Source organism: Triticum aestivum, chromosome 7B (genome assembly GCF_018294505.1).
Source record: "Triticum aestivum cultivar Chinese Spring chromosome 7B, IWGSC CS RefSeq v2.1, whole genome shotgun sequence".
In the NCBI taxonomy this organism is placed as follows: Eukaryota; Viridiplantae; Streptophyta; class Magnoliopsida; order Poales; family Poaceae; genus Triticum; species Triticum aestivum.
In genome coordinates, this window is record NC_057813.1 from 467,588,055 (window position 1) to 467,616,054 (window position 28,000).

Sequence of the window (28,000 nt, forward strand, 5' to 3'; positions counted from 1 at the left end):
AGAAGTAACTGCACAATACACCAAACTATTTGGTTGTCCACAAGGACAATTCCCCGGTTAAATATCTAGGAATTCTGATTCATTATCAGCGTCTCACTAATGTTGAGTGGAAACAGGTCGAAGAGCGCTTAGAGAAAGATTAAGTAGTTGGAAAGTCAAGTTTCTCTCCATTGGAGGATGGATGGTTTTGATCAATTATGTTCCCACAAACATGGTTCTCTATATGCTCTCATTTTTCCAACTTCCAAAAGGGGTCATGCAAAGGCTATATTATTTTTGATCTAGATTATTCTGGCAAGGAGACAGTGAAAAGAAAAGGTATAGGCTAACCAAAGGGAGTGTGGTTTATCGACCTAAAGACCAAGGAGGTTTAGACATTCAGGGCCTCGAGGTCAAGAATGATGCCTTACTTAGTAAATGGTTGGTCAAGCTACTTACCGATGACGGCGTTTGGCAAACCTTGCTACACAATAAGTATCTAGGCTAAAATGTTGTGTCATGCACACATTGGAAGCCTACAAGACTCGCATTTTCGGGCTAGTTTGATGGTGGCAAAGAAACATCATTTCCTCTTTGGATCTTTTGGGGTAAAGGATGGCTCTGAGATACGTTCCTAGGAGGACAAGTGGCTTGGAAATAACACTCTCCCTAAATAGTACCCGACCTTTTACCACATGGTACATGATAAGAATGATACTCTTGCACAGGGCTTAGCTCCTCCCCACATGATATATCCTTTAGGTGGGATTTGATCGCCCCCTTCTTGTGTCATGGCAAAATCTTCTACCCCAATTGGATTTGATTTACCTAACACATGGACGAAAAGTGTTTAGCTGGATCTAACTACTAATGGGCCCTTTGTAGTCCAGTCTATGTACCGTGAAATCTCAACTCAAAGATTCCATCAGACAATAAAAAATAAATATGGAAATCGAAGATACCACTAAACTTAAGATTTTCATGTGGTATATTCGAAGGGGAATTTTGCTAACTAAAGACAACCTCGCTCGCCGCAACTGGCAAGAAAGCAAAAAGTTTTGCTTTTATAGTCACGAGATACAATCAAACACCTCTTCTTCTCATGCAAGTTTGTGCGTTCTACGTGGTTAGTCATCCAAATAGCATCCACTTTGCATCCCTCCACAAGTGTTGCCTATATAGATGCTCATTAGATTGACAGAATACCAAAAAAATTTAGTACGGTAATAAGGATGGGAGCGTCTACCTTACTATGGTCGCTTTGGATATGTAGAAATGATATTCTACTTGATGGAAAAATCTCTTCGTATGCATATGTGGTCTATGCTACATCAAATAGAGTACTAACCACTGCTAAAGGCAGTGTGTATGTGGTTGGAACGGGTGGCCATGGAGGTTTTTACCCAACATGGGTGGCGGCATAATCTCCAGATTGGTCCACCAACTCTTTCGACATAGGCATAGTTTCAATCTCATATGACTTTACTATTGCCAATATGTCATTCTTACTTTGTCATACTCTTCGTGTTGGTTGTGTTCATCTTTGTTATGTAGCGGAAAGGTGTTGCTCATCATGCTTGTATCTGCTTCATGATACATCTCGAGTTATTAGAAGTGCACTTTATCAAGAAAAAAGATTATAGTTAGGGTTTCTAAGACACTCTAACAACATGGAAACACAATGGGAAGATGTCACTACCATTTTGTTTAATTTTCCTCTACAACAACTAGAAAGGCTTCCCGCTCGCAACTCTAACTCCTCTTGTTGATCAAATCCCGAGTATGAACTTAATTGCTATAATATGCACATCGACACCCACATTAATGCATATAAATGTGATCAATTTGGTGGAATTTTTATTGCACAAATACGTTTTGGGGTAAATTATATGGAGATACAAAGATAGAATTGAAAGGGGCATCTTTCATATATGTCATAGTGCCAACATTCACACATTGTGGAAGGAGAAAAGTTTTACTTGCTATATTTGTTCAAACTTAGGTAGAGAGGATGAGAGTGTCTTCACATTAGGTAGTGTAGGTTTTGCTGGAAGATCTCATCAATCACAATGTTGTAGGCCTTTTCAGTACAATGAAAGCTATCCCAAAAAATATAGTCATAAGCGTTTGGACATGCAGGGTGGTATTGAATGAATATTGCCGCATTTAGCACATTGCTGCCACAACACCCCTCAGTTACCTCCTTGAAACCTACAAAATGGAAAGTTTCAAAATATTTAGTATTAAAATGTTATGATGATAACACATCCATATCACATATTCCTAAGCACAAAGATATGAACTATTGTGATTTCTTTAATACATCATATGGTCCACTATGCAAATTCTGTTACTTTAGTTCATATGAAGTTCAACCACACCACCGTAATGTATCCCCTACTAACCTGTGCTAGGAAAAGTGTTTATATCACTGACCAACCATTGGACGAGAAAATTCACGATAGTTGGTCAGGAAAACCTATGTACATTGACAAAATGTCGATCGGGAATGCATACATATTTGCTATCGAGCGGCCAATCAGGAATGCTTATATACCAATTGAAACTTTGGTTAGAAAATAACACCTACCAGCCGCTTGTGGTTAAATGGGCTAATGCACGTAGAGTAAGAGACTTAAACGCCAAATTTTGGCCCAGTCAGTGAAGCTTGCTAATCTTTCCCCACAACAATAATACATCAAAATCCCTAATTCTCCACCATGAAGCCACCACTCACGCCACACTATTTTGCCACCATGAAGCTTAGGGCATCTCCAATGACAATCAACAAATGGATGCCCGATCAATGATATTTTTGCGCTCATCACAGCCTTGTTTAAACCGGATAATCATAGAAAATCTAACAAAATCACTCTGATATCGCTACTAATGACTAATGAATGTGAGAGAACGTAAATACTTTCTTTAATTTGTTTTCATGGGTAAAGAGGCCAAATATGGAGGTAAATCATATTTTAGAAGTAAATAAGAACATGGAGAAAGAAGGAAGGCAATTAGAGGCGCAATGATCAAGTCGAAGTGCAAGACGACATCTGGTACACGCTAGTACCAACAGTCATATGACACGCTAGTGGTTTTGTAAGGTCCTACCCTCAAACTATTATAAAGGGGCCAACACCAGAATCGTAACAAAGGAGCATCGAGAAGACCATTCACGAACTGGAAGCCATATTCTAACCCTTGGCGCCGCCATTTTCCATCTCATCTCTATAACCACCACCATCACCATCACCATCGCCATAACTGCAGCAACTCTCCTCCAATTTAGCCATACTTGTAATCATGTGTCACATTCGGCAACCATTATAAGACATATTCTCAATAAAGCATTCATCTTTATGTCTTCTCCAATGATTTCTTCTTGCGATCCGATCACCATGTGTGGGTAATTCGGTAAGGCAATAGGTTGAGGCATAGCCATGCAACCTTATGAATTTTTATGAGGGATCGATGGAATGACTTTGAATTAATGCCATGTATGTGTTAGAATTACTATGTACTTGTCTCGTGTCTCTTTCTCGTTCTATGACCCTGTTGGTACCCAAGATCTTGGAGATCAATGAAGGAGGAGGTTAGGAGCAGGGAGGATGCGGAATGCTATTCTGAAAACCAGTGATAGAAAGGTTTAGTACTGTAGCGGAAATCCAATCCTTGGGGATACATGAATTATAGTGATTAAATACCCAATGCTTTTGTCCAAATTATATTCTTAACCACCAGAGCTTCTTAATAACCAAGGAAACCCCGTGCGATGGTAAGGGCCCACGGTTGGGAAACTGACTCTTGATGCAGGTCGTAGGATGGTCAGGATGTAATTTGGACACATCCCCAACTTCATCTTGTTGTACTTACATCTTAATGAGTGTCAGGACAAATTAAGATCATGGTGGTTCCTAGGGGAAATATATGGTTGTAAAAATCAAGTCCTCATACCCACACCTGTTTTAATTCTAAGTGCTTACACCCCTAAGGTTATGAAGGTCCGTTTACAAAACTAAAATTTCATTCTCTCGCAAAGACTTGGTAGAGCCTATGTCGTAGTGCACATCCTCTCGCGGGGTTGATAATTCAGGGCACTCCTCGGGTAAAGAAAGGGAAACATTCGCTATATAAAATGGATGTCAAAGGGCACATTGATGCCCCCAAATGTCCGCAGACACATCTGTACATGTCCATAGACATATGATTGGACACATCTCGCCCTCATGTGCAACTCTTGTCGTTTGATAGCTTTCAAGGTGCCCTTACAATTCTCTCCAGCCAACCTCTACGTCACACCATTATCCTCACACCCTGCTGCCACCCCACGAGCTCGAACCCTCCCCTCCGCCTAGATTCTCCTTTCCCACCCTATCACCAAGATCTGGTACCTTGTCGTCATCCTAGCATCAGTTAGATCTCATGGAAGACTAGGCTAAACTTGTACTAAAAGACTGTGTCAGCCTTGGCGGAGCTCTTCATGTGCCATCTTGCTTATCCATCGCCGCCTCCACGCCATCCAACCTCTTCAACAGTTCCGTATAAGGCCACATGCCGGAAATTCATCTTTAAAATACCATCCACTTTACATGCAACTACACTCCAGTGAGTTTTCCTACTCCGAGTCCCGACAATCTCCTATGCGGAGGTCAAAATATGTGTGTTGTTTTTGTACCATTCACAATCTGAAGAGACTAGGGTGAGTATGGGTTGAAGTATAGAGAAAATGAGATTAAAAACTCATAACTTAGTTATTCTTGCATTAGCTGAGTGTGTGTGATAGATTAGCTGGCTGTCGAGGTTTAGTTTCGGGAAAATGCATGAAGCATTCAATTATTATCCTACACTGCTGTAACTAAGATGCTCAAAGCTCCCTTGCATGGATCCATCACTGTAGATGATGTTTGTGGGCGCCACTAACCTCCTTGGAGGGCATCTTCATGGTCGTGGTCTCGTTGAGCTCCAAGGGAAACCTCAGGTTTGGCTTGCCAGACTGGACGGTGGTGGCATGTGGTGTCGTTTACCTCCTTCGAGGCACTATTTTGGAGCTTCACCAATGGGATCTCAGAGGCGTGGAGGTGTTCGACCACCACGGGGACTTGGCTGGAAGGTTCATTTGCTTCGAGGTATACCCTTGATCTCAGCCTTCCGGATCAGGCGATGGTGGCGTCTGGCTCTGCTCACCCTCATGGAGACATCATACTTGGAGCAAGTGCTAGCTAAAGGGGTCCAGAGGTGGAGTGATACGTCTCCAATGTATCTATAATTTTTAATTGTTTCATGCTATTATATTATCAATCTTGGATACTTTATATGCATTTTCATGCTATTTTATATCATTTTTGGGAACTAACCTATTAACCTAGTGCCTAGTGCCAGTTGTCGTTTTTTGCGTGTTCTTGTTTTCCAAAAAATCAGTACCAATGGAGTCCAAACGTTACAAAACTTTTGACGATTTTTCTGGACATAAGAGACCCTAGAAGCTTTGGGAGGAGTCCAGAGGACAAACAAGGAAACGACAAGACAACAGGGCGTGCCCTGTTACCTGGTGAGCCCCACAAGGCTCCGTATGATCTAATTCCACTTCTATAAATTCTCAAATATTGGGAAACCCCCACGGAGCCACCTGAAACACTTTTTCTGCCACCGCAAGCTTCTGTTCTTCTGCGATCCCATCTGGAGGCCTTTTCCGATACTCTGCCGAAGGGGGAATCGATCACGGAGTGCTTCTACATCATCCTTGTTGTCTTCCGATGATGCGTGTGTAGTTCACCACATACCTACGGGTCCATAGCTAGTATCTAGATGGCTTCTTCTCTCTCTTTGATCTTCGATACAATGTTCTCCTTGATCTTCTTGGAGTTCTATCCGATGTAATCTTCTTATGCGGTTTGTTTGTTGGGATTCGATGAATTATGGGTTTATGATCAGATTATTCATTGAAAGTAACTGAGTCTTTTCCGAACTTTATTATGCATGATTGTTGTAGCTTTGTATTTCTCTCCGACCTATCTGGTTGGTTTGGCCAACTAGATTGATGTACCTTTAGTGGGAGAGGTGCCTTGTTGTGGGTTCAATCTTGTGGTGTCCTCACCCAATTACAAAAGGGGTAGCGAGGCATGTATTGTATTGTTGTTACTAAGGATAAAACAACAGGGTTTATTCATATTTATTGGGTTTACTTTGTCTACATCATGTCATCTTGATTAAAGCGTTACTCTGTTTGTCATGAACTTAATACCATAGATGCATGATAGATAGCGGTCGATTAGTGGAGTAAATGTAGTAGATGCAGGAAAGAGTCGGTCTACTTGTCACGGACGTGATGTCTATATGTAGACCATTGCCATGGATCGTCATAACTATGCGCTTTTCTATCAATTGCCCAACAGTAATTTGTCTACCGACCGTATGCTATGTGTTTGAGAGAGAAGCCTCTATTGAAAACTATGGCCCCGGGTCTACTTTAATCATATTATAAATCCAAAAATACCTTGCTGAGATTTATTTAGTTTTATTTTATTTTGCAATTTATCTATCTACCTATACAAGATTTGATCCTTGCAAGTGACAAGTTCAAGGGGATTGACAACCCTCTTGCCTGCCTTGGGTGAGAGTATTTGCTTCTGTGTGTGCATGTGTTGTTCACGAGGCTTTACATGATTCTCCTATTGGGTCGATAAACCTTGCTTCTCACTGAGGGAAATGCTTATCTCTACTATACTGCATCTCCTCTCCTCTTTGGGGAAAATCCCAACGGAGCTCACAAGTAGCAGGAAGAATTTATGGCGCCATTGCCGGGGAGACATCATCAAGACCTATCAAGTACCTTCACACAAACTATCATCTACTTGCTCTACTTTTTATTTGCCTCTCTTTTTCATCTCCCCCACTTCTCATAAAAAACAAAAACACAAAAAATATTTTATTTTGTTGCTTCGCTCATTTGCTAGCTTTGTCGCTACGTCTCAAGAAAACACCAAGTTGTGTGATTTTTCAAACACTAATAATAATGATTTTATTAGTACTCCAATCACTCCTCCAGCTACTAGTATGGAGTCTTATGATATTAATGCTATTTTGCTAAATCTTGTTATGAAAGAACAATTTTCTGGAAATCCTAATATGGATGCTGCATCCATCTTAATACTTTCATTGAATTATGTGATATGCACAATAAAAAAGTGTGGATAATGATATTAAGTTGAAATTATTTCCTTTCTCGCTAAGAGATCGTGCTAAAACTTGGTTTTTATCCTTTCCTTGAAATAGTATTGATTCTTGGGATAAGTGTAAGTATGCTTTTCCCGCTAAGATTATTTCTCTTAGAAATCAAATCAAGAATTTTAGGCAACCTGAGCATGAACATGTTGCACAATCTTGGGAGAGAATGAAATTAGTGATTAGAAATTGTCCTACTCATGGTTTAAGCCTATGGATGATTATACAAAAAAATTATGCAGGACTAAAATTTGTTTCTAGAAATCTTCTAGACTCTGCTGCAGGTGGTACTTTTATGGAAATCACATTAGGAGAATCTACAGAACTCATTGGTAATATTATGACAAATTACTCTCAATGGCACACCAAATGAGCTCCAATTGGTAAGAAGGTAAATTCTGTTGAAGAAGTCTCTACGTTCGGTGTTAAAATGGATGCTCTTATGAAAATGCTTTCTAGTAAAAATACTCATGTTGATCCTAATGGTGTGCCACTATCTACTTTGATTGAGAAAAATAATGAGGCTATTGATGTGAATTTTGTCTCTAGAAATAATTTCAACAACAATGCTTATAGAGCCAATTTTAGTCCTAAACCGTATCCCGGAAATTCCTCTAATGATTATGGTAATTGCTATGGAAATTATTACAACAAAATAATAGGATACCTACTAATCATGAGAACAACACTAAAGAATTCATTAGTTCTCAAAATATTTTCAATGCTATGGTAGAAGAAAATTTGAATAAAGTTGATGATATGTTTAGAAACATGGATATGATTGCTCATGATGTGGAAACTCTTAAAATTAAAAAATTTCCACCCAAGAATGATATTAATGAGTCTATTAAATCTATCTATGTCTCCATTAATGAAAGTAAATAGAGAACCACTAGGTTGAGAGCTAAGAAAGAATTCCTAGAAAAAGCTATTCCACCCGGTTTTTATCGTAATCATGATGAAGATATTAAAATGATTGGTGTCACCTATTGAATCATTCTTTAGTAATATAAAACTTGATGAAAAAGGGACTGGAGATGAGTCAACTTTAGCTAGAAGGCATCGGGTGATGATCTTAATGATAAAAGTGGGTTTGGAGAGGTCAAGACTTTAAATAGTGATGTGCCCACTACTTTGGATTACAAGGACTTTAATTATGATAATTGTTCTTTGGTTGAATGTATTTCCTTGTTGCAATCCATGATAAATTCACCTAATGCTTACGGACAAAATAAAGCTTTCACTAAACATATTGTAGAAGCTATGATAAAATCTCATGAAGAAAAGCTAGAGCCGGAGGTTTCAATACCTAGGAAATTGCATGATGAATGGGAACCTACTATTAAAGTAAAAATTAAAGATTATGAATTTAATGCTTTCCGTGATCTAGGTGCTAGCATCTCTACTATACCAAAATCTTTATGTGATGTGCTAGGTCTCACCGATATGGATGCATGTTCCCTTAATTTGCACTTGGCAAATTGAACTATTAAGAAACCATTGGGTACAATAAAGAGGTGATCATACTCGCTAATAGAAATTATGTGCCCGTGGATTTCATTGTGCTTGATATTGAATGCAACCCGTCTTGTCCTATAATACTTGGTAGGCCTTTCGTACGAACCATATATAGGTGCTATTATTGATATGAAAGAAGGAAACATAAGGTTCTAATTTCCATTAAAGAAAGAAATGGAACACTTCCCTAAAAAGAGAATTAAACCACCATATGAATATGTTATGAGGGCTACCTATGGAATTAATATGAAAGATGACAATACTTGAAACAATGCCTTACACCTAGCTAGGGGCGTAAAACAATAGCGCGTGTTGGGAGGCAACCCAATAGTTATCTTAATTTTTTTCTTTTACTTTATGTTTTGGTGTGTTGACACAATTTTTGCTACTGGTATGATTGTGTTTTTATGTTTTAATTAGTGTTTGTGCCAAGTAAAGCCTTTGGGATGATTTGGATAATAGTTGACTTGATTCTGTGAGAAAATAGAAACTTTTGCTCTCAGTCCAGGAATTTCTAAAAATCACTTGAACATGCTTTTGATCTGAATTTTTTACACATGATTAATATACCAATTTCCTACATTTTCTTATTTTTTTTAAAACATAGAGTTACATAAGTATGGTATTTGTTCAGATCATTACATACTGTTCTATTTTAGACAAACTCTATTTTTTATTGCATTGTTCACTTGTTTTTATGATGCTATGGATTAGATCGTGGGGTATAAGTCATGTAGAAGTTATAATAAAGTAGGTATTATGCAATATTAAAATATGAATGGGTTCATAAATGTACCTAAAGTTTATGATTTGCTTATTATACCAACGGATCTCATGAGGTTTCGGTTGAGATTTGTGTGTTGAAGTTTTCAAGTTTTGGGTGAGATCACGAAGGATGAAGGAATAAGGAGCGGCAAGACCCTAAGCTTGGGGACGCCCAAGTCACCCCAAGGTAATGTTCAAGGAAGACCCAAGCATCTAAGCTTGGGGATGCCCCGGATGACATCCTCTGTTCCGTCTACAATCTATCAGTATGTTACTTGGAGCTACATTTTTATTCATCACAGGATATGAGTTTTGCTTGGAGCGTCTTGTGCTATAGTAGTTTTTGTTTTTTTAGTTGCTACAATCATTGTTTTTTGGACACAACTTTTGAGAGTGACACACGCTTATACGCGATTCATTAGAATACTCTATGTGCTTGACTTATATCTTTTGAGCTAGGCAGTTGCTCTAGTGCTTCACTTATATCTTTTAGAGCACAGCAGTTGTTATATTTTATATAAATACTTGCAGTCTCATGCTTCACTTAAATCTTTTTTAGAGTTTAATAAATAGTAATAGAAATTTTCACGGGTTATAAGACTAGTCCGTAAAGGATAGGTATTCAAGGGGGATATAATAAAAACTTTCATATAGATCACTGAATATGATATGTTTGATTTCCTGCAATAGTTTTGCGATATTAAGACGGTAATATGTGGGTGTACTAGTGGATGATTATGGTTTGGTAAAAACATTTATGTTGAAGTTTGTGATTCCCGAAGCATGCACATATAGCCTCTAGTTTTGCGACGAAGTTGGAGCATGATTTATTATTGAGTGGCTACCTTATGAGTGGCGACCGGGGATGAGCGATGTTCATTTCCTCTCAATCTATCCTCCTAGGGGCATGCGAGTAGTACTCTTATTTGAGGGCTAATAAACTTTCACAATAAGTATGTGAGCTCTTTATGACTAATGTGAGTCCATGGATTATACACACTCTTACCTTTCCGCAATTTGCTAGCCTCGTACCGTGCATTGCCCTTTCTCACCTCGAGAGTTGATGCAAACTTCATAGGAGCATCCAAATCCCATGAAATGATACACTCTATCACACATAAGCCTCCTTATATCTTCCTCATAACAGCCACCGTACCTACCTATTATGACATTTCCATAGCCATTTCGAGATATATTGCCATGCAACTTCCACCATTCCATTTTTCATGACATACATGTTCATTGTCATATCGCTTTGCATGACATATAGCTGACATGGTATTTTTTGGCTCAGCCACCGTTCTTCATTGTTATACATGTTATGCTAGATCATTGCACATCCTGGTACACTGTCAGAGGTATTCATATAGAGTCATATTCTCAGTTTTATCGAGTTGTAAGTAAATAAAAGTGTGATGATCATAATTACTAGAGCATAGTCCTAGTGAGGAAAGGACGATGGAGACTATGATTCGCCCACAAGTCGGGATGAGAATCCGGACAAAAAAAGAGAGGCCAAAAAGAGCCCAACAAAAAAATGAGAGAGAAAGTGAGAAGGGGCAACGCTACTATCCTTTTCCACACTTGTGCTTCACAGTAGCACCATGTTTTTCATACAGAGAGTCTCCCGAGTTGTCACCTTCATATACTAGTGGGAATTTAACGTTATAGAAATTGGCTTATATATTCTGATGATGGGCTTCCTCAAATGTTGAGGTCTTCATGAGCAAGCAAGTTGGGCACACCCACTTAGTTTCCATTGAGCTTTCATACGCTTATAGCTCTTAGTGCATCTGTTGCATGGCAATCCCTACTCCTCGCATTGATATCGATTGATGGGCATCTCGATAGCCCATTGATTAACCGCGTCGATGTGAGACTTTTCTTCCCTTTTTTGACTTCTCCTTATTGATCTCTATCACCGCATTCTATTCCATCTATAGTGTTATATCCATGGCTCACGCTCATGTATTGTGTGGGGTTGAAAATGTTGAAGCACGTTAAAAGTATGATCCAATTGCTTGGCTTGTCATCTGGGTAGTTCATGATTAATATCTTTATGCTAGGTAGACTAAGCATGATGGGCTATATGATTTTCTAGGGATGACATTCTTTACCATTCTTTATTTTGAAGGGCATGATTGTTTGTTAGTATGCCTGAGTATTGATGTCTTTATATCAAATGGTAGACTATTGCCTTGAATCAATTGTATCTTAATATTCATGCCATGATTAGATTAATATTTTTGCCATGATTAGATTATATGACCAAGATTATATGGCCCTTCATTTACCACCCGAGGACGAGCATGAATTAAGCTTGGGGTGCTGATACATCCCCAATGTATCTATAATTTTTGATTATTTCATGCTATTATACTATCAACCCTAGATACTTTATATGCATTTATGCTATTTTATATCATTTTGGGAACTAACTATTAATTGAGTGCCTAGTGCCAGTTGTTGTGTTCAGCTTGTTTTGGTTTTCCAGAAAATCAGTACCAAATGGAATCCAAATGCTATGAAACTTTTTGACGATTTTTTATGGACATAAGATACCCTAGAAGCTTCGGGAGGAGTTCAGAGGACAAACGAGGAGATAACAAGGCAACATGGGGCGCCCAGGGGGCACCCTATTACCTTCTGGGCCCCACGAGGCTCCGTTTGACCTAATTCCACTTCTATAAATTCTAAAATATTGAGAAACCCCCAGGGAGCCACCCGAAACACTTTTTTTGCCGCCGTAAGCTTATGCTCTTTCGTGATCCCATCTGGAGGCCTTTTCCAGTACTCTCTCGGAGGGGCAATTAATCACAAAGTGCTTCTACATCATCCTTGCTGCCTTCCGATGATGCGTGAGTAGTTCACCACAGAACTATGGGTCCATAGATAGTATCTAAGATCGCTTCTTCTCTCTTTTTGATCTTCAATAAAATGTTCTCCTCGATCTTCTTGGAGTTCTATCCGATGCAATCTTCTTTTGTGGTGTGTTTGTTGGGATCTGATGAATTGTGGGTTTATGATCAGATTATTCATTGAAAGTAATTGAGTCTTTTCTGAACTTTATTATGCATGATTATGATAGCTTTGTATTTCTCTCCGATCTATCCATTTGGTTTGCCAAACTAGATAGATTTATCTTCAGTACGAGAGGTGCTTTGTAGTGGGTTCAATCTTACGGTGTCCTCACCCAGTGACCGAAGAGGTAGTAAGGCACGTATTTTATTGTTGCCACTAAGGATAAAACGACGGGGTTTATTCATATTGATTGGGGTTAGTTTGTCTACATCATGTCATCTTGCTCAAAGCTTTAATTACTCTGTTTGTCATAAAATTAATACCATAGATGCATGCTGGATAGCGGTTGATTGGTGGAGTAATGGTAGTAGATGCAGGTAGGAGTTGGTCTACTTGTCACGCATGATGCCTATATCTATGATCATTGCCATGAATACGTCATAGCTATGCGCTTTTCTATCAATTGCCCAACAGTAATTTGTCTAGCCACCGTATGCTATGTATTCGAGAGAGAAGCTTCTAGTGAAAATTATGGCCCCGGGGTCTACTTTAATCATATTGTAAAATTCGAAAATACCGTGCTGCAATTTTATACTTTTATTTTACTAGCACATATGCCCGTGCATTGCAACGGGAGAGATAATATTAAACACATAATTTTTTTGAAATTTACAAACTTTTTTTGGAAAACATGAACCTTTTATAAAATCACTAATATTTTTTCAATTGGTGATTTAAAAAAAATCACGAACATGTTTTCAACATTCAGAACAATTTTAGAAAATGGGTTTTTCAAACGCGAACAATATTTCCAATTTGTGAATATTTCAGTAAAACATGAATGTTTTTCAAATTTTTAACATTTTTTAAATGCAATTGTTTTTTTAAATCTCAAGCAAATTTAGAAAAAAAACTATAATTTTCGAATTTTGAACAACTTTTGGAGCAAGAAAAACAAAATTCATAAATAATAATTCCAAAAAGTATTTGTTTCAAATATCTGAAAAGTTTTCAGAAATTGAACCAAAATTGAAATTCTGAATATTTTGTATTTACAAAAAAAGTTGAAATAAAAAGGAAAATAATAAGTAAAGAAAAAAAATAAAATGGGTCGGCCTAGTCTTGGGTGCCCTATGCGAAGCCATGACTATATGGCGCACAGTGCGGCAAATAGTGTTTTCCCCACTACGTGGGTAGTAAATTAAGTGGGCAGGTTTCACTGGGCCAGAGCGCACGTGGCCCAGATACGAAATTCTAGACAAACCATTATTCTTTTCTAAGAGACAGATGCCAGGGGTTTGAAACTCCTTTTCAAAAAAAGATCCTTGGATGTAGCATATATTTACTTGTATGTAGAGGCCAGGGGTTTGAAACTCCTTTTCAAAAAAAGAAAAGAAAAAAAACTAAGAAATAGCTCCCTAGAAACAGATAATTACTTGTAGCATATAATTGTACTTCATAGTTGTATTCTTCCTTGTAATTACTTTTTTCTGCATTTGTATGTTAGTATAATATTGCTATCCGATCACTGCCATCAAAGAGTGCAACTTGTATATCTAGAGTACAATTTGTTAGATAAGGTTGGGGTTTAGCCAATAAGCTAGCACTGGTAGTAAAATTGCTCATGCATGTGCATTTACTGACGATAGTAGTCCTAGTCACAGTTATGTCAATATAAGGGAAATGTTGACCTACTCCTAAGCATCAAACTATTTTCTGGGAAGGCACCAAGCAAGTAAAAAACTAAAACTTTGTTACAAATTGTAATTCTATTAAACCACGAAAGCTACCAATTGTACATGTTCTAAGACAAACTTTAGATGAAGGAAATAACAAAGGGGTATATGTTCTAATTCTTGGCAAGTAATGAAGTGTTGCGACTTTTGTTCATTTAATTAATGGTTCATCATCCATGAATGAGGCTATTTATATATTGTTGCTTTACATGACTCAAGAGTTGAACCCAAGGAAGAAGAATATGCCAAAGAAGATGCTAACGAAGGGGTATATGTTCATTGAACAATTTTTGTAAAGCTCCCTGCAAAAGCTCCTCTACCCACCTAGATGAAAGCATTGTAATCTTCTCATTCTGACCTATATTTTTTTCATGTTTTTGAAGTAATAATTTGTCAAATTGGTATGGATGTTCTTATATATGCATGTACATGTCCTGAAACTCATGTTGCTGAGGAAAGAATTCTCCCGATCAACGAAGAAACTATTGTGGGCAGGGAGTCCCTAGGTCTGGGGATTTATGAGGTTCTTGTCAATGTTGCAATCATAAGGGACGCCATGCAGACTTATCAATATGATGGTTTATGATATTTCAGTGATGTTGTCACAAAGTCCATTGCATGGGCATCTAGCAAAGTAATCACCAACCTATTTGTTTTCAGCACTTAGCTTGTATTATTTGTTGTGCGATGTTGTTTAGTTATTAATCTACTATAATAGTTGATCCCCATTAAGTCTAGTTCTCTGAACATGTGTCCTTCCATCTCACAAGTATGCCATGCCAGCATCCACTAACACTAGTTTACGACCCCATGCAGATCACATGCATACTCTTTGTTCACACATAGTGCAAGTATGCAATATTTCTACGTTAAAAACAACAACTCTTGATTTAGATCATTTCCTTCATTTATAATACATTTCAAATTAATCTCAAGTTCCTGCCACAACACGCGGGGAAATCGCCTAGTTTCCCAAATGAAGCCCTACAAGCCCGCATTATCTTACTTATCCTGGCACTAAGGTATTTCTATCAATTAGCTACGGAATTTTGTCTATGCGTACCAAACCCACTAAGGCATGGTACCATGATTATCTTATTAACAAGTAAGAGAAAGCTAGGGGTTCCCAGAGCTTAAATAGTATCTAAGTGGCTACTAAATGCACTCATAAAATTAACCTCCTTACTTAATATTTTAACATTTTGCTTTACTGTCGTGGTGTATGTTTGCTAATGAATTTGATCCAATATGATGCTTGTCAAAGGAGAATCTCCACCGCCTCCACCTTGCACTAGATTTGTAGACAATGTGACATGATTATGTGTAATTATTAGAAAAATGCGACATGATTATGTGCGTTGTGCTTTGTTGTGATCTTGTTATAATTCTAAATTAGTTTGGTTTGGTTGCTAAACATATACTATAGTTGTTCTTTTACCAGGTGTTTGACTTGCTTTGTGTTGTGAATAGCAATAGAGACCATTATTCTTGATCTTTTCTAGTGTATTCGTTCATCTTCCATCCTCCCTCTTTTGTACCGTTGTACTATATGGGATTAAGGGCTCTAGTGCAACATATGTGCTCCTAAATCACTTTTTATTGTTGGAACTATAACTCCTAAAATGAAACTGGAAGATATATTCAATAGTGTCTTCATCATCCATAAACTGGAACAAGATTGAAAGTGACGTGTATTATGATCTGCGAGCACGAGGAGCTACCCATCATTTTTGGTATCATCTGGATGGTTTGTGTAATGGAGAAATTCTATCTCATTGGGCATGCATATTTTGCCTATCATTTTGTAAACCTGACGTATGTGGTGAACATGTGGAGAAACAGATGAACAATATGTGTGAGAATTAATGTATGCCCATTATCATTCGGTTGTGGTTTAATATTTTGGAGGATATGCATACTAATATTTTGAATCCATACTATTTTGGCATAAAATTTCATGGTTGCTTGGTCAGTGTGGCCATTACCAAATATCTAGATGTAAATTTAATGTTATATTTGCCTGTGAAGGTCAATGTTTGTTGGCAAAGAAATCGATGTCACACAGTCATCCAGGAAAATCTCACAACTAGACAATAGAAGGTTGGTTGGTCAAGGTTATGTTGTCGGATTGTCGATCGACAAATGGTTGAAACTAATGTCCATCGCCAAAAATATATTGGTCGGGAAACCTGATACACCAATGAAAAATTGCCGGTCAGTAAAGAAATGTCGGTTGGGAAAGACCTTTCCCGACTTTACTTTCACTAACAGTATGGGTCGGTCGGCAGAACCCTTCACCTACCGACTTACTCTATGTGAAAGTTGTTTTCCCGGCCAATGTGAATGTCGAGGATCTAGTGTTGTGGTAGTGTTTTTCAGTTTAAAAAATTTAAGAGGTTAATGTGTCGCTGTCTTTCTACTAATATGGTTCTAAGACATCAATACTCTAAAATAGTAACAACTGAGGGAATAGTGTACACTCACCATAAAAATCATGTTGTTTAATGAGATCAAGAAGGTTGTAGTATATATCAAGATAAGCAAACCTTGAATCATGAACATTTCGTTCTGCATTTAATCGTTCAATTTCCTTTTCTATTCCAGAATTGAATAATTCTGCTGCTTGATTCTGAAGCGTGTCACATTCTCTTGATCCATGTTTTCTTTGGGACGGACAACATCCAATTGGCGGAATGCCGAAGAATCCAATCCTCTTTGCACCAAAATCATTTAATTTCTATATAGAAGAGAATGTCAGACTGATTTCCTCTTAAATATAGGTGACCCAGTAGAATTTAAATCAATGGAAAATATAGGAACAATGAAAATGCAAGTAGGCACGTGTAAATCATTTATGAAACCCTTATAAGGTAATAATTATAAAACATTCCTATATATGCTGAAATAATTTCTCAGAGAATTCAATGTTACTCAAAAATCTAGTAAATTCACAAGTACATAAATTATATATACTAGATGACACCCCACACGTTGCATCGGATTTTTGTAGAAACTAAAAGCTCTAAGCAACATGAAGTAAATGACCGTGTGATATGCATTCAATCCGTCAGGGTAGATGTGTTAGAAACATTGATTAGCAAACAGACATATTATTTACTTGGAATGTACCTTGAAGTACCATACTATTTGTTATTTCCAGGTCCAAATAACCATGACATTCCTAAATAAAAATTACCTAAGTTCATCATATGTGCCCTCACTTTCCAGTTGAAAGGGAGTTAGAGAAAAAATCACATTGTGGTGCGGAAGATGGGAAGTGGGTACGGACTGGAGGAGGCATGCATGCAATTAGTTACTAAAGCTAATAGGGAAGGACAACATCCAATTGGCGGAATGCCGAAGAATCCAATCCTCTTTGCACCAATATCATTTAATTTCAATATAGAAGAGAATGTTAGACTTACCCCCCCCCCCCTAAATACATGTGACCTGGTTGAATGTAAATCAATGGAAACTATTAGGAATATCGAAAATGCTAGTAGGTGAGTGTAAATCATTTATGAAACCCCGATAAGGCAATAATTATAAAACATTTCTATATATACTGAAACAATTGCTTAGAGAATTCAATGTTATACAAAAAGTCAACAATCTAGTAAATTCACAAACACATAAATTATGTATACTAGATGACACCCTACATATTGGATTGGATATTTGTAGAAACTAAAATATCTAAGCAACATGAAGTAAACGACTGTGTGACATGCATTCAATCCTTCGACGTAGATGTTTAGAAACTTTGATTGGCAAATAAACAATATTATTTAGTTGGAATGTTTAAGTACCATACTACTTTTTATTTCCAGGTAGAGCAAACAACTGTGACACTCCTAAATACAAATTATCTAAATTCACCATATGTGCCCTCACTTACCAGTTGAAAGGGAGTTAGAGAAAAAAAATCACATTGTGGTGCGGGAGATGGGAAGTATGGACTGGAGGAGGCATGCATGCAATTAACTAGTAAAGCTAATAAGGGTGATGTGGTAATTGTGATGAGGTGCCATAGCTGCATGTGCTCAAAAACAAGTTAGCGAGGGCTATCTATTTAGATATAGAATATTTGTGATGGAATTGAAGGGAAGCTTTACATGTACTATAAAAGTAATGGTTCATAGGAGTCTCGTGGAAATATGCATAACTTTAAAAACTTCAATAACATTTTTTTACGGAGAAAGAGAGAGTCAACTTAGTTTATGTCGAACAACTATAACCTCAAAATTTAATATCCCTTACCATAGTAAAATTTACCGCGGAAGAGATAAGAAAATTCACGTAGGAAGGAAGATCATATTGATGGCGCCTCAGTGGAATTGAAAAATAATTATTTGCAATGTCATTTGCACCCATGGCAGTAAAGTAAATGCCTTCAGAGATAACACGTGTGGCTTCCTCCTCTCCGACTAAAGTTTTTAGCTTCTCCTTATATTCAAGAAATAATTCAAGTTGCCCAGTACTTGAAGTAGCAGTCTGAAGCATGAGAGAATAGTATTTCCAAATTATGATAACAAGATTAATTTCAAGTTAAATTGAAAATAAATATAACAAAAACTATATTTTGAGGTGCATGTGTTACGATTGTTTACTGCGGGTATTGAAGTTAAGGGGTCATATCCACTGCCTCCAGAGGCAAATGCGACACCAGTAAGTAGGTCACTTAGTTCAAGATCATCTCCATTGTACGGTGGTAAGAACTCTTTGACTCCTAATTTAGAAGCTGTTTAATCAAGAAAGAAAATTTAATTAGTGATGTTTTTACATGATCTAATACCGTAATCTTTGTGTATAGATAAATTTCCAGTCTATTAGAGAGTTTAAATTCATAAATAGTTCTTCTAAAAAGTAACCCTTTTAGGGGCATAAAACTTGCATACATAGGTAGGTACATCTTTGGATATTGTGAAAACTAATTTCAGTCGACATCATAAGCATTAAGAATAATTTGGAAGGAAATCATTATATATTTTGGAACGGGTCGTGTGGTTTCAACAGAAACTTCAAACGATAAATTATTTTTGATGAGTACAATTTTATGTTGCGGGTGGATGACTATGATTTATGAAGAAGAAAACTGCATATTTTTCATTAGAACTTTTAGTGTCACACACACATGCATATTTAGACGATACCCCACACAATGGTACGGGAATCCTATTAAAAATGCATAAATAAGCTCTAGAAAAACTAAAAGGAATGTAAAATTATTTTACATGGCTTAGTTCCCCTAAAAAATGGCATGCATGAGGTAATGAGGTGGCATGTTTTGTATGAACAAATTAATGCAAAAGATGACTATATCATGACTTGGAGATGTGGAATTGTTGCATGGAAAGAAAATTTAGACAATCGATTGCAAATATTTAAGAATAGATGATTATGTGTGCACATTTTCTTTTAGAAATAAAGTTGTTTACCATGAATGAGCTGAGTATTGCATCCTCTGAAATGGCAAAAAACCAACAAGGACAAGAATAAAGCGAGAAGGAGAGAGAGCGGGTACTCCCAAATCTCCGATAGCGAAGTTTTAGTGGACGGGTGCATCGGATGGCTTTATTTCAAATGATTCAGAATTATATTTGCAAGTTTCAAAAAAATAAAAATAAAAATCTGTGAAAACTTATACATCTTCGCGACGGATCTGTAAAATTTCGTTCAAAAATGTTATAATTTTCAAGCTACAAAAAAACCAGCACAACAATAAAAATGGCCCATATTCATGTACACATTTAATTTTTTGTCTACGCTACATATGGAAGTATATTTTTATGAAAATTCCCCTGAACGTGTTATATATGTATTTGTGCATGTACAAAAAAGTTTTGGTTTTTTGTAATGTAGAACTATTTTTTTGAAGTCCTCCAAGTGCACCTATCTACTGTTTGCATTTTGGCAAATCTGCCACCTATGTAAGTGGCTTTGTTAAAACACGTGTTTTCCTCACATGGCTTTGTTGCGGCTTTCTGCTCGAAATCAAAATGAATACGAAATAAACATATTTGGATGGTATGAAAGAGGGAAAAAAGGTTGCTTCCCATGCTTAATTCCAGGACTTTTTTGTTAAAACAAATCAGGGTGGACACAACTGTAGAACCAATGATGAAATGTTTTTTACACTTTAATGGTTTAACCAGTAACTATGACTATTCTTTTTATGCATATATGAGGAAATTATGTTTCTTAGCTATTATATTGAATAAGTACTGTGGGTTCATTTTTTATACAAACATGTGTAAGGAGTTCAAGAATATATTTTTCCTAATCAACATATATATTTTTGCAAGTATTCCTGCCTATAAAAAAAGTGGAAACTCAAACTACCTCTTCGAGTGAAGATATTTCCCTGATTTTTAATGGAGGTGTGATCTTAACTAGCATAGTTTGACGCACCATAGTTGGTAAGGTAGTAAAAATTGTTTCTTGCCAACATGACGAGACTATTAGACACCTATTTTTGAGTGTAAGTTCGCTCTGCAGTGTGGGTCATAGTTCAAGTGGCTTCAAACCTTTGTCCCTCATGTAGTGCGTGTAATATGTTCGACGACTAGTAGCATGGTATTGGCAAACAAATTTCTGCACATAATTGTGAGGGTGGCAATCTTATGTTGGGCACTATGTCTTACTAGGGCTGGTGTGTGTGTTTTTAACAAGAAAGGTGTTTAATTTCCTATCTAGGTTAATCATTTCATGTACATGATGACTCTTTACTTCTATTTTGTAGAGGACGGAGGACAGAGACCTTTTGATGACGGCTTCTACCCAGTTAGATCATATGACTAGGCATGTTTTCTTCTCATCATAGATGGTGAGTTAATCTTTGGATATGATTTACGCCATCTTAGGCTACCTTTTATTTCGCTATACAATGGAACTTTGCGTTATGTTGAACACATTGAATGTGTGCATCATGTTATGCAGAGGTCGGGCATTCGTTTAGTGTAGTTGTATCATTTTGATATATCGATCAAATGAAATGGTTCTTAATAAAAAAGAATGACGGAATATTTTACGTGCAATTTAATGTTTTTCTATTGTAACACTAAACTAGGTTTAGTTGGTACTTGCATGGCAAGGGAGTTCATATCATTGAACAAGGTGCCTCGGTTTAATTGGGAAATGAGCAAGTTGCATTTAGGTCCTATTTTTCCTCCATAATAATGCATGGGCATTCAAGTATATCATCTATATATTTTTACTTAAACAAATACATGCACTACACATATATTATGTTGTAACAATAGGAGGGAAATGTTGAATGAAATTTCTGGTTGACTTGATTTTCCATAGTATCACCTCAACATATCACCCATGCATTGAGTGGGTTTCCGTTGTAATGCGTTGACTCTTACCTAGTATGAAATAAACACTTCTATGATTATGTACCATGCATTAATGAAATTTCTACGAAGATGTCGACCGACATGGGTTAGATGAAATTTTGACGGAGCATCATACTACAACAAGCCCATTAAATGGTGCTCACTGTTGGAATTAATTAGGATGTGACATAAGAACCGCCGACTTCGGAATTCCTCCATCAAGTTGCTTTTGTTTTAATTTCTTTGCAATTTTTAATTTAAAACTCTGGTACACAAGTGTGTCTGCTACCTTTTCATCTCATGTATATGCTAACATTTTCGAAAATCGGTAAAATTTGCAGGGGTTACTTTGAGACGGCAGTAAAGCCAACGAATTTAAAACACACTCGTCAATTAGGGTGCGGTCGTGTTAGCATGTGTAAAGTGTACATATCCCACATTGCTTGATCCCACTCAAACTCCGTTATAAAAACTTTAACAAGGTAGACGATTAAACTGTTGCAGTAGGTATATTGTTCTGTATACCTCAAAATTATGTAAGAAGTCAGGTTTCCAACCTTTCTCTTTTCCTTCGTAATTGTCAGGCTCCAACCTGGAATGTTTATTCACCAATGTAGAGAGGCAACCATAGTTTTTGAAAGGTGGCAAAAGATTTGACACATTCATTAATTAAGAAGAGAATTAAACAGGCTGTACATCCGAAGGTGAAAAAGGAAAAGAAAAATAAGTCTACTTTCCTGGCAATATAAAACCCAAGTGTTTCGTCTATGCGGCTACCCACAATACAGACTACTTGAGGGTATGCGAGAAAATGATCTAAGTGAGTGAGTGCTTGTTGTTGAAGACCCTTGCGTTATACTCGTTCCATATGTCCCAAGTTACAAGCATGGCAACAGAAGCCACCGCTTTACGCTTAGATATATCTTGATAGATGAGAGAGTATTTAACAAAAAGAAAAGTACCACAATTCATGGAACTGTGACTACAAACTACCACTTTACAAATTTATGCCGAAAACTATCATTTTCTCACTAATCCTTGACTAAAAACTACCAAGTCTGAAAAAAGCCCGATTCGCTTCTTTTAAACGCGTTTCTGACTAGTTGAACCCACACGTCAGTGTCTATCTTCTTGCTCCTCCTATATCTCTCTTAGGCATTTCAACAAACACCTCGTCTTCGTGCCCCACGGCGGGGAGCTCGCCGGCGAGGTAGTTGTTGGCGAGGCCCAGCACAGCGAGCCCGGGCGCCCTGAGGAGCGCAGCGGGGAGCCAGCCCGCGAGCGCGTTGTCGGAGAGGTTGAGCTCCTGGAGCGCCCGCGCGTAGGACGCGTCGGGGAGCGCGCCGGAGAGGTCGTTGCCGGCGAGCGAGAGCACGCGCAGCTCGGTGGCTGGCTCATCCAACCCCCGGCGGACCCTCCTCCTCCTTCTCCCCCTCTGGCCGGAGCACGGCCTCCAGCAGGGCGGCGGTGCGCCCCTCCATTGCACGCGGCGGCGCTCCTCTGGCCAGAGCGCGGCGGTGCACCCCAGAGCACGACGGCGGTGCACCCCTCGGCGCCGGCCGGCAAGGCAAGGAGCAGCAGCAACGGCGGCCGGCAAAGAATAGCAGCAGGGAGCAGCGGGCGCGGGCGACAAGGAGTAGCAGGGAGCAGCCGGCGCGGGTGGCAAGGAGTAGCAGGAGCAGCAAGCGCGGCCGGGCGCGACCATGGCTGAGCTCGAGCCGGGCGCGGCGGCGGCCATGACTAGCGCGGCCGCTGTCCAAACCTGGTTTTGGGTGATGAGCCACGCAAGAATCTTGCACTTTGAAGGCTCCCAAATTTTTCAGGAAACCATAGTAACTTTGTGCAGCCCAGGAATATGGTAGATTTTACCTCGGGATCCACAAGAAATGCACTTAATTTTCTCCCTCAATTGCAGCTTAATTAATGCAACTGCTTGGTCGATGTTCAACGTGGATCATCTGGCGAGGGATGGAGGGAGAGTACTCTACGAAGGTAGGGAGAGAGCTAGCTCGATGATGAGCAAGGACTGGCGCCCAAAGGAAGAGTTGGTTTTTTTCGTCCATCTTGCATTTGGTGGTCCATCTACGAAATAATTAAGATGGTACGTCCGTCCGTGGACTAATCGGCGATGCTGGACATGCATTAGGATTTAGCTGCTGCGATTTGTTTAAATTTCCACCTTCCATTCATGTGAGTAGGACTTGAGTGCACAAAAAATCCATCACGTACGGCATTTTGTGAGGGCGTGGCGTGTTGGAAATTTACCAGTCCTGCTATGTTTCTTATTTCCGGAAAAAAAAGAGGATTTGTTTTTAACTTTTTTAACACATTATAATCATAGATGCTCACATACAAGCATATCGCTCCAGAAAGTTTGAAGTAAATCCAGAAAAATAGGAGCGCCAATGTCAAATTTAGAATTTGAAATCTGGTGGATTAGATCAACCGCAAGGATCTAACCATTTCTGAGCTATGCTCAATTTTGTCGCTGGGGATACCAAGAAGCAAGGCTAAAACGAAGCTAGGGCTGAAGAAAATTGCGTAGCGGAGTAGCGACCGTGATTCATTTGAGTTGCAGAAGACATCAACGCGCGCATGGATTCAGAGTAACAACAACGCAAAGAGCCAAGGGACGGAGGGGCCAGCGGGAACGTCGGAACAAATGAGGAGAACGTGCATCTTTTCATGTTCAGAGCATGGTTAATAATATAGTCAGCTGCCGGCTATATAATAGTGCTACGTCATATATAGCCAAGCTTATAGCCGGCAAGTACAATAGCTGGATATAAATATATACTACTTTGTTGATACATGGCTCACCTCGCTCTCTCACAAAGTGTCTAGGAGCACGTGTTACAGCCGGTTGTTAACTAGTAGCATGCTTCTCTTCTCTTTCCTCTTCTCTCTTTTTTAACTAAGTAAAAATATAATATTTAATGTCTTACAGTCCGTCTACATCATTTTATTGTAGTTGCCCTCATGTGAGGATAGAGCCATATAGAGGAGTTCTTTTACAGTATCCTTAGTTTAATATGAGGCATTCATTTGTTGAGATCCAACGGGTGCGCTTAAATGGTCATTAAAGAGGCAGTACTCCATAGCATCAAGGAGTACTGCAACTAAATACCACGGAGTACCTTAATTCATCTACAAGAGCTAGCGCTAGATCAGATCCAAAATTTTATGACTAGTATGTTGCTATTCCCGTAGTTAGCTGCAGCTAGTTCTTTGATGGTGCACCAATTAGAGTGCTTTGATCGTGCTCCAATGTATACACCTTCGATAATGTGTCTGCGAGTTCTTCGATCATGTACCAACGTATGCTCCTTTCTTCCGCTAGTGAAGAGAAACACAAAATCATGCAGCCATGAACGATTCAACAAGGATTTCTGAATCACGTTACTTTATTACCAATCAATACTTGGTCATATGGGAATTCATGATCAGCAAACCACAGGGACGGCCGATTTGTGTTCAGCAACGCCGTCAGATTCGTTTATAACAAAGGCGACCGATTTCAGAAACCTAGATGGCGGCGGCGGTCATTGCGGCGGCGCCGTTACCACAAGTTGATTGGGATTAGGTTACTCAACCACCACGTGGACTGCAGAAGGTCTCTAATGCCCTTCATTATTAACGGCTGGATTTAGTTGGTACTCCACATAGACCTTGGGAAGTACCAGGGTACGTGTACAGTTAGGATTAAAAAAAACTTCCGTAAAAAATAATTAAAAAAAGAATGTGCCTAGATTTGAGTCTATTGAGATTAACCAAGTCTCAGTCAAATGACATATAAAAAGAGAAAAAATCTTTTTAGAAAAATGTACGGATTTCCGCATAAAATCTCATAAATATAGCATCCACTGAGACTTAGTTAACTCTCAGTCGATAAAGATTTAACAACTTGAGAAGCTTGTGCACAGCCATGCGAGACGACGCCAAATTCTAGTTAGCTAACCGGGCTGGTGAAACTCTGCTCTACGTCAAGTTCAGACCTCTTTCCCCCAAAATGGGAAGTTCTCAGACCTCTTTGTGCTGGCCTCGGTGCTGGACATTCTCACCAAGGATGCTTTTAGGGGCAGCAAGCAAACATCACCTTCAAGCGCCACCCCAATCCCTGTGAAATTAGCTTTGCGGTAAGCTTTCAAAACGGGCCTTGCACACTAAATTTATCATCGGTATGGTGCTAAGAGGTAGAAACCTCGGGCTTCTTCTCGCCCAAATCCATGTACACTAATTTATCACCTGTCCTTCCATGCGGCATGGTAAAACCCTATGATAGATGGCTATGTTTTCTGCCTTTCATTGGCTGTGTTGCTGATCTGCCACGTCTTTCGTGGCTTTAGGGCCATGGGTGCGCGGTGAATTCCGGCCCTTACCGAAGGAAGGGCTCTATTTTTAGGTGCTTCTTCAAGTTTTATTAGGATTTGTGTCATGCTCAGAAAGACGAGACGGCGGCGGCTTCTTGTAGATGAAATAAGGTCCTCCCCGCCTAGCCCCGCGGTGGTTCATCTAGCATCGTCGGAGGGTGTGTGGCGGCGTGTCACTAGCGGATCTCGCGAGAGTCGGTCGGTGGTTGTCTTTGGTGGATTTGCTCAGATCCAGTCTTTGTTCGTCTTTGTTCATGTGTCTTCAGGTTGGATCCTTCCGATCTAACCTTCTTTCCATCAGCGACGGTTGCTATTTTGATGCGTTGGTCCTATGGGACCTTAGCACGATGACTTTTTGACTGTCTACTACAACAAGTTGTGCCCGGCTCCAGCAAGGGAGGGGCGATGACTGTGGCGCACCTTCGGCTCACTTTAGTGCGTTTAGTCCTTGCTAGGTGGTCTACGAATCTGAATGTAATTTTTTATTATTTCTGATATCCGTTGTATAGCCATGATTAATAATTAATAGATGAGCAATGCTAGACGTACGGGAAGTTACATGGAGTTTACAGGGCTGATGGGCTGTGATTGGCAGAGATTTAATTAGGTGGGCGGGCCCACCCATGAAAATCAGGGGGGGAGGGGCAATTAGATGAGGCCACATTCTCTCCCTGTGAAGTATTGTATCAATCAGCCTGTACATCTAGTATTATTGTTAATAGATTAAAAATTTCTCAAAAAAGAAACCTGTGATAGACTAGTAATCCTACACCTACGGAACTGTTACATGCAATTTACGTAACCTTCCTCCGAATTCATTCATACCTGCTTTGGATACTAACGGGTCTTCAAAGGCAAAACTGTAGAATTGCTTGGAGGGTGTTTGTAGCATTTGCTTGGTCACTTTTTTTTGGACCTCGACCATGCGGATCTCAATTTCTTTAAAAAGAAGAATAAAGTTGTCCGGTTAACCAACAGAAAACCGACAAAAAATGTTACGAAACACACACACCCCGACCGACATGGTGTTCATAAGACCTATACACACCGCCGAGGAAAAGACACCGTCAAAATTGTTTGCATTGTGTCATCATCTCTCCCCGAGCAAGCGACTCAAAATTTGTCACGGAGGACCCGTCAAGACCTCCAAATGAACGGACCTTATCGGCCAAAGCCAAACAATCAGCCGGCAACATCGGGGACAAGGAAGCTTCGACTTTGATGACCACTTTGGACATGTCGTAATAAACTTGTGGCTGAAAGAGTTATTTCGAATCAACCCGCTAGCTACTTATTTACACCATCTATTTTCTTTCAGCCGTGGTTTTCGTTGGAAAAGATCAATGATTAGACACTGGCGAGGACGGTGCTGAACATGATCAGAGCCATCCACGGCTAGAGCATATAAGATGCTTAGCTTGTTCTGCTCGTCACCTTTCTGTTTTTAGTTTTTTTTAAGTTACTGTGTACACTATTGCTCCTTTCTTGAGTCATATCTTGTAATATGTTTATTTTGTATTCTGGCCAGTGTATAAACTGTTCAATGATACTGGTTTATGAGTGATGAATAGTTCGTAAGTTTTCTCAGGAAAAAACAACCAGCCTTGCATTGTTGCGGCATGGTCGAAACAAAACATTCATCTCGGTCAATGGATTTATATAAATATTGTCTTGTAGCAGGGCACAGAGCGTAGTTATAGTTATGTCCGTACGTACCTAGCATGTCCCCAGGAACCCTGCCATTGGAGAACCTCCCGGTGGCCTTCCCGCCAGGGAAGTCCTGCCCGTACGGCGGGAAGTTGGCCCTCGCCTCCGTCAGCCGGTTGTTGTTGTTGCCTGGATCGACGATCGAGTCGCCGAACATGAAGACGGCTGAGATCTTGCTCTTACCCGTGCCTACTGCTCCATCGGCGCGCGAGAGATGCGCCATCACCACCAGCAGCATGCTGCTCAGCAGCGCATGGCCAGGCATTGTACTTGCGTGCGTGCGTGCGTGTACAATGTATTAGCGGTATATGCTCCGGAGTCCTGGCACAGGCGCGATGGATCG

The 28,000-nt window shown here is 39.2% G+C and overlaps 1 protein-coding gene across 3 annotated transcripts; it reads right to left on the reverse strand.

Annotated features, from left to right (window-relative positions):
• Nucleotides 1–1,885: 1,885 nt before the first annotated feature.
• Nucleotides 1,886–28,000, reverse strand: LOC123157340 (GDSL esterase/lipase At3g43570). Of its 3 annotated transcripts, none has more exons than XM_044575603.1 (5): nucleotides 27,667–27,999; nucleotides 18,851–18,981; nucleotides 18,501–18,734; nucleotides 16,787–16,977; nucleotides 1,886–2,190 (listed from the first exon to the last, which is right to left on the reverse strand). In XM_044575603.1, exons 1-5 carry the CDS (start codon nucleotides 27,920–27,922, stop codon nucleotides 2,172–2,174), a joined length of 831 nt encoding a protein of 276 aa, XP_044431538.1. In that variant the 5' UTR covers nucleotides 27,923–27,999; the 3' UTR covers nucleotides 1,886–2,171. The 3 variants fall into 3 exon arrangements, with proteins under 3 accessions (XP_044431538.1, XP_044431537.1, XP_044431539.1); XM_044575602.1 differs by having other exon boundaries at nucleotides 16,725–16,977; nucleotides 27,667–27,998; XM_044575604.1 differs by lacking the exon at nucleotides 16,787–16,977 and having other exon boundaries at nucleotides 27,667–28,000.

Bases quoted from the DNA above. Each gene is read 5' to 3' on its own strand.
- LOC123157340 (XM_044575602.1), bottom strand. From the start codon at position 27,922: ATGCCTGGCCATGCGCTGCTGAGCAGCATGCTGCTGGTGGTGATGGCG. The intron at 18,735-18,850 runs GTAAACAATCGT...CTCATGCTTCAG, and splicing joins CCTTAACTTCAATACCCGCA to ACTGCTACTTCAAGTACTGG. The intron at 16,978-18,500 runs GTAAGGGATATT...TCTTCTATATAG, and splicing joins CCGCGGTAAATTTTACTATG to AAATTAAATGATTTTGGTGC.